The 7,947-nt window shown below is 41.5% G+C and overlaps 1 protein-coding gene across 1 annotated transcript in view; it reads right to left on the minus strand.

Moving 5' to 3' along the window:
* Positions 1-7,947, minus strand: part of LOC118342602 (EF-hand calcium-binding domain-containing protein 6-like) — a 27,630-nt gene that overhangs the window by 8,713 nt on the left and 10,970 nt on the right. The window contains 8 exon segments of the mRNA XM_035681205.1: positions 390-557; positions 1,017-1,166; positions 3,517-3,704; positions 3,792-3,975; positions 4,811-4,996; positions 5,390-5,629; positions 6,723-6,917; positions 7,007-7,214. Of these exon segments, the coding sequence (XP_035537098.1) occupies positions 435-557; positions 1,017-1,166; positions 3,517-3,704; positions 3,792-3,975; positions 4,811-4,996; positions 5,390-5,629; positions 6,723-6,917; positions 7,007-7,214 (1,474 nt within the window). The 3' untranslated portion in view covers positions 390-434.

A 7,947-nucleotide genomic window follows, 5' to 3' on the forward strand; every position in this document is an offset into this window, starting at 1 on the left:
TTTTAAAATAGAGCAGGTCTAGAATTGTTGGTGTGGTTAATAAAAAGGTTGAAGTTTACTGCACATTTGTGAAGTCAGACATGCTACAAATTGATGCACCACCCAAAAATCCCTGCCCTTACTTTCCAGCTCAGTACTTAAAGGGAACACTATTTTCTGTGTTGGCATTGAATGTTAATCTAAGATTTTTCCAACGGATGTTGACTTACAGAGAAATTTTTCAAAAGTTTTCAGGAGATGAAAAATACAGAAGCCACTTTGAAGTGCTCACCATTTCAGCTTATATGTTGCTTTTTATAGTGAATATTACCAAAGAAATGTTGTCATTGCCAAACACTGGACCTGGCCCCCCTGAGTGTGTGGGGCCTCAGGGCAATTGCCTGTTATACCTAGCTGGTTGCTTCCTGAAGCAGTTGCAGGCATCAGAGTGAAGGTCAGTGAAGAAACGCCCAGAGGAAGTTGTTGTAGCAGATCTTCCCCGTGGTGTTGGCATCGAAGTAGGAGCTGAGGTGGAAGAACTCCTCCTCCGACAGATTCACGCTGAAATGGCACAGCACCTGCAGGGCAACAACAGCAGAAGTTGGAATTTGCACATAATGTTTGTGGCCTAGCGTATTAGGTGTGGGTTTAGGACACATCATCCCTAACCAGGTTGCTAATTGTTTCTATTGATTAGCTCAGGGAGCGTAATAAAACAGGAGTGTCAGCTGCTGTTCTCCTGGGCCAAAATGTCAGTGTGGTCTTGTTTCAACCTTCAGTTTAATTTAACAATTAAAATTACTGATTGGCTGTCAAGTGAACAGGTGTGTGTGTGTGTGTATGTGTGAGTGTGTCTTTGCTAGTTTGAGCTTCATGGATTTTCAGTCACTCCATCATTCTCTTTCAGACATTTTGATAGAAGAGACACAAGCGGAGCTCAAACAGTTGCATCATTAATTCATAAAGAACCAGTTTATCATTGACTGACATCAGGTGGAGTTCTGCCGGGCGGCGTGCTGTACTGTAGTGGACCTCACCTTCCTGAAGTCCCGCACTGACATCATTCCCGTGCGGGTGTGGTCCGATGTCAGGAAGCAGCGTCTGATGGAGGTCCAGGAGGAGCAGACCACATCGTAGATCCTCAGCATGACCTCCACACAGTCTTTGCTCAGAACACCCTGGCTTGTCTGGACCGGAGCAGATTAGTACAAGTAGTAGTGGAGTACAAGTCTCAGGAAAGACATGAACAACGAGAGAGAAAACAACAAATAGAGGTGAGAGCCCCCACATTATCGGTAATATTTAACTTCTTCACAAGAACAAAGTGCTTTTTGTTCTGTGATCAGATAAAGAGTCTGTAAACTGGTCTACAGACACACCATCGAATCAGAAACGATGCAGGGGGTCTTTGCAATTTTACACAGATGGTGGCGTCGGTTGAGACAATGCAGGTCTTTGTGATTCCGAAGTTGGTTTGGAAGGTTGCAGCTCGTGGGTTGCCAGATTAGGCCCTCACCCACACTCTCCGTCGAAGCTTGGGGCTCGGCTTAGTTGCTCAGCGGGGGTCCTTTTAGAACATGCCCACCCGTGTGTCATTGTTCAAAGCTTCATATACACCTCCCCCGTGCCAAAAAAAAAGCACTGCAAATCACCAAACTCGCCCAATTTGCTTGTCATGGGAGGCGATAGTCGAGAGCCTGAGGGTGGGAGGTCCCCGCTGAGTTTACACAATCTGGCAACCCGCCGTCGCCCATCACCGCCCCCTCACATTCCAGAGCCACCCCTCCCACTTTACTGTAACGTAATTTAAACTTGCAGCCAATAAAACTACAATAAATTAGACCTTAAGCAGAGGGACTACAGAGCTCATTTGAACTGTGCTAATGTGCTGCTCAGCATGTGTAGCTGAAAGTACATACTGTGTCCCAGTTTAATACTAAACTCCAACTGTGGTGACTGTCTACACACTGGATGCATGACGGGAGAGTATATTTCCAATTGCTAACATGTACTCTTAAGTCATTTGATTTAGTGTCAATATTTTGTTTGGTTGTACCTTATAAGTTAGCCTACCCTATATAAGGTTGTATACATTATAATGAATGGCTTGTTAATGGTTAATATAGGAAGAAGGAATCGCTGCATGGCTCTGAGGCCGATCCCACAGGTGCTCTTTAGTTAGGCAGGTGAAGGTAAACAAAAACCAGAAATCCAGGAAATATTGTGCAGATAACCATGGTTATGGTTGCCCATGCTCGAAGAATAAATTCATTATATTGATTTATCTATAGTCAGAGTCTTTTTTCAGAGTTGGGTGTCGTTTGTGGTTTTTCCCCAACAAAAGTGCTAAAACTGTACCAGCGCCTTAACGGTGCCCAAACTGATCATTTAAAAAAAAAAAGGAGCAGTGACGGTCAACATATTTGAACTTGAAATTGACCAATATATTAACTGTTTAAAGTATATTTAAATATAATAATATCAATAACTACAAAACATGTAACAAATGAAAGAATAAAACCTAATCCAACTACAATAATTTAACACTACATTTTGAGTTGTTATTCTACAGACTCAAGCTTCAAACTTCAGTAAATCTTTTGCAGAGATATTAGAATCAGTTTTCTATCAACCTGAGGAAAGGCTGCTGTCGTTGTCATCATCAGTGGTCTCTAAATGGCAAGTCAATTATGACACATCTAGTGTTTTATATCTATGTGACCCCTCTCCGTGGCCTCACTGTCGTCACACAGGCAGTCAATCACGGTGCATCCCTCTGCTTGCAAGTGTATCCCATGTGTCACCAGCTGCTTCCCCATTTACACGTTCTCAAACATTTGTTGCATGTCCCACAGGGTGCTGAACTCCTTTAGAGTTAAATACAGCCGCACTTTAGACCATTTGGCTGGCCATTTTAACCGTGTAGTAAGAGTGTTGCTGTAATATCAACTAGCGATGCCTCTGTTGCCTGCTCAGGCACCAAAACAAGGCTCCAACATCTGGGTTGTGATTCGGTCGCTAGATTCCAGTTGTATAGGAACCATATTGGCACCGCTGTGTTTTCGGTACCCAACCTAGTCTTTGTCCATGGTTATCTGCACCACTTGACATTAAGCAAGATTCCCTCATGTGGATGACGTGACAGGTTTACACTTAAAATGAAGCAGATAAATGGAATTCAGTCATCATTTATTTCATTTACACCTGTGCTTTTCTACTGTCACATGTCAAAATGTCTTTCATAAATAAGAAAGGCCTTTTGAAATTAATGATGAAATGATTTCATTGGCTATATTTAAAGATGTTATCTGACAGAAAGATTACGACTCACTCTTGTATATGGACAGACACGTACATATCTCTTTTGGATACATTGTTTCCTAAAAGAGGATATGTGATTTACAAAACAGATCTGTGTGTGGCAGAATAAACAACATTTTCCAATTAGCTCATGATGTCTGTTCAAGCATATTAGATGGATCTGGGACACACTGATTGCATGCAGACACTGAACTGCAGAATAACAAAGAATCTTACCGGTGTAATAAGAAGTGGGAGTTTACGTCGCTCAAATGCCCTCTTGGTCTCTGCTGGTTTAAGGTTCAGGAGGAAGTGACGGAGGAAGTTGTGATATGAAACACAGCCATTATTCATGATGTCAAACTTCACAGCCAGATGCTCAAACTGCTCCCAACTCACATCAATGCTGAGAGAGTGGAGGATCTCTGTAACACACAGTCAGTCATTTGCATGTACATTAGCATTAGCAGGTGGAAGGAATAGCTCACTGTCACTGTTTGTTTGCTGCTCACCCAGGAAGGAGGTAGTGCTGAGGTGACCCTCCTGCTGAGGGTCTTCCTTGGCACACTTTCTTTGGATCTCCTTCCAGCAGTGCTGCACCGCCCCACGCAGCGTCCTCTCTGTGCTGCCCAGCGGGCTTCCTGTTCCTGGCCTCCCCACTGAGGGAGGATGCCTGGAGGTGCACTGGGGGGCAGACTGGGAGAGGAAGGAGGGGCAGTCAGGAGGGGGGCTGCATAACTACACTGAAGAAAAGTGTCATATTAAGAGAGGTTTGTACTAAGCAGCTGATTCCAGGCACAACAATCTCACACACTGACAATTGTTGTTCACAGAGAACACAGCTCACTGATTGGTCTGACACAGGCTCAGCTGATTTTTTCAATGGCATTATATTCATGGCTCAATTCTGCGACATTTGGAGCACAGAAAAAGATTTTTAAAAATAGTTCAATTTGAGCAAAAGAAGAAAAAATCTATTCTCAATGCTCAATAAATGTATTTAGCCCCATAAGTGCACAATAATAATCTCTCTCCTTCAGTTTCACTAATTTATTTTCCAACTCTTACATTTCCTGCTCTGTGTGCGAGATCCTGTGATTAGGTGTTCAAGGGTGTGAGCGTACAAAGCAGGAAATTTGACAGAGTGAGGGGTTATTATTGTGTAGTCATGTTGAGCAGAGTTTATTTGCTCAAATCCAAATTTGTTTTATAATAATTTCTCAAAAAACTATAATTTACACTTTTGTAACAAATCTTTTTCTGTGCTCAAAATGTCACATCGCACACTCAGGAATGAAGCACGAATATAATTCTGCGGTTTCCAGACCTAAACTGAGTTTGTCTGGCTTTGCAAAGCAGCTGGTGTCTTCATGCATCACAGATCACACTGCAGCGTTCAGCAAAGAAATTCTAACTAAGGCTAAGGTTGACATAATTCATAAATGAGCTTATTATTTGGGGGGTTTTATTATTATACAAGAGCAACAATAAGGTTTGACAAATGTCACAGGTCTATCGATTTGTGCTGTACCGTAGTGCGTTGCAGAATGGCACCTGCAGTTTCTCTGGGCTCAGGTGAAGGCAATGGGACACTGTTGGTGGGACCCCGTGCTTCTGTATGGGGGAACCTGCCTAGAGCACCAAATCGCTTCAGAAACTCTCTGTACTGCAGCTTCTTCTGCTCATTCACAGGCATCTGACTCCACACACACTCAAACTGAGAAGCAAAAGGAAAACACACACATAATAATCACCCACACTGGTGGGACTGATACCCCAAAGAGAGTTACACTCAGTATGTAAATTGGCTTTACAGATGACTAACTTTCTCATGCAGTCAATAATTATCAACAAAGATAAATTAGATTTTGATTAGAATAATTAAAGAAAACAGCAGATTAAAGAAGAATGGAATTGGCAAATGTACTGAAATTCAGATTCATCTTCTCATTTGTAGCCATGGACTGATGCCAGTATGTGTTGTTTCAGCTTGAAAGCACTGGGAGATTTGTTGGAAATGTGTTTGTTCTCTTGAACGTTTCCTCTTTCAATTTTCTGAATTATAATTCACTGGAATATAAGCAGCAGTAAACAGATTCTCTGGCTTTACCTGATCATTTGTGAGTCTCAGGCTGTGCCGATCACACAGCTGTCTGAACTGCTCTTTAGAGACTGTTGTGCTGTTGGATGGGTCCAAATCCATCAGCTCTCTGCTGATTTCATACAAGTGACCTGAGACGACTTCCTGGATCTGCTGCAGGTGCTTTGTATTTTCAGAGGTCTTGGTCCGTCCTGATCTGGTTTTAGCCCCTTTCTCACAAGTCCTGATCAGGCAACTGTCTGCTGACATCTGCAACATTATGTACACAAGCATACAACACACGCACACACACGCACAGTTGAAGAAAATGATTAGGAGTAAAAGAATAACATTTTGGAGTATTGCTTGTTTTTTAAGAGTGAGATGAAAAGATGGATATCAATCTCATGTCTGTGTTGAGTATGATGTGATTAGCCTACCTCAGCATATCACGACTACAAGTCTACAACCATGCTAGCAGCTTTATGAGACTGTAATTAAGGACAGCAGATCTTTGAACTAATTTCTAGAATCATATGCTAAATTGCTCACAATGACAATGCCAACATGAAGATGCTAAGCAGTCATCATGGTAACCATGTTTGCCATGTTGGCAAATAGCACTAAACACAAACGATAGCTGAGGCTGATGGGAATGTCATTAGTTTTGCAGGTATTTGGTTAAAAACCAAAGAATAAGACAAAGTTTGACCTGATGGTGGTTCCTACAATTCATCCTGGCAGACATTAATGCTTAAACCAAATTTCATGGGAATCCATCCAATAGTTGTCGGAACATTTTACTAAACACACAAAATGTTCCTCTCAATAAAAAGTCAGTGAACCACCAAAGTCACTAGGCTTCATGAGGCCATGAATGTCGGTACAACAACATCCAGCAGTTGTTGAGATATTTCAGGCCATTTATAGATCAAAGGGGTGGACCGGACCTACCAACACCTCTAATGTTAAGTAACATCGACAACATTGTGTCTCATTTATATTACTGTACAGGAAGAGACATGTAAAAATGACTGTTTTATGGGGTTATGTGCTGGAACTACGGATCAACATTTATGTCCTAGGGGTGTAAATATTTAACGATATAAGTTAGAAATCGGACAAGACATTATAGATGCAACACGGTATTCAGTTGGTTGCAATCTGCAACTTTACCATTAGATGTCACGAAGTCCTACACACTCAAATAAATATGATACATCTCAAAGAGATTTATCCTGGTATAATACATTTCTGACAGACATGAGATTAATATCACTCTTTTCATCGGAAGAAAGCAAAAAAGACTTTCACAAAATGTTGAACTATTCCTTTAAGCTTCTTTGGAAACTGCTTCTCTTACCAGTAGGCTCTGTGATTGAAACTTGTTAAGGAAGTCCTTCCAGTTAACAGTGCAGTTCTCACAGTCCAGCTCCAGTTTGGTCAGCATGTATCTGTACTGTTTGTCTGATAAGTGGCCACAAAAATTATCCAGCACCTGACGAAATTCCAGCGATTTAATCATCCCTGTCCCACTCCGGTCAAAGGCCAAGAATGCCTGGTGGACAGAAAGAGCCACAGAAAGGCGATCAGCTGAAAAAGAAACTCATGACAAGAAAAATTGAAGAACATGGTTGTAAGCTGCACCTTGTACAGATTAGTTGCTGAGGCAGCAACTAGTTCTTGCATCCTAGCCAGAGCCACGGCTGGACTGAGGCTGTCCAAAGACTCTATCTGACGCACAGAATCAGGGGATGCAGGAGGAGGCTCATACTTCTCTGGTTTATGGTCAAATGCAGACAGGAAATCCATGTAAGCTAGCCTCTTGCACTCATCATCCATGGAAACCTTAAGCCTAAAGAGAGGGGGGGGGGATGTTTCAGATATGAATGATGTGAACTGAAAGTTCAGAGTTTTTAGCTGTGCTGTCAAACATTTGTATGGACAGTTACCTGGCAGTTACAGCAACTAGAGGTGATGGTATGATGCCATTGACAGGTGACCAAATCAAACGCACTGTTACCTTGAATAAAATGATGTATTTCTCTGGGTTTGAACATTGTTGGAAATAAGTCTGTCACAATATTAGCTTTTCACTACACAATTATTGTGGCCAAAATGATTTATGACAATATTATCACTATATCTATAGATTTAAAAAAATAATAATAATAATAATGCTATCAGTCAAATTAATCTTTTGTTGGATGTTTTTTTTTTATTTTAATCAACTGTTAATCCTTAAGGTGCATAACCGCCACCTACTATGTTGTAGTGTGAACTACAGAGCGAGAACAGAAAGAAACAGAAATGATTCCAGATGTGCATTATGTACACAGTATCATTATGTGTGTATTATTAGCATGATATCAATATTTGACTTTAAATAGCACTGTTATTGTCAATATCAGTATCACAACATCATGACAACCCCAGTTGCAATCATTTGGGATTATGTCCCAAAACTCAACAAAACAACAGTGGTAATACTTAATAATAATACATATGATGGGTGCCCGGTAAGCTCAGTCGGTAGAGCTGGCGACCCATGTACGGAGTTGCTGCAGCGGCCCAGGTTCGAATCCGAC

Source organism: Morone saxatilis, unplaced genomic scaffold (genome assembly GCF_004916995.1).
Source record: "Morone saxatilis isolate NCDOM2014 unplaced genomic scaffold, NCSU_SB_2.0 Contig10, whole genome shotgun sequence".
NCBI lineage: Eukaryota > Metazoa > Chordata > Actinopteri > Moronidae > Morone > Morone saxatilis.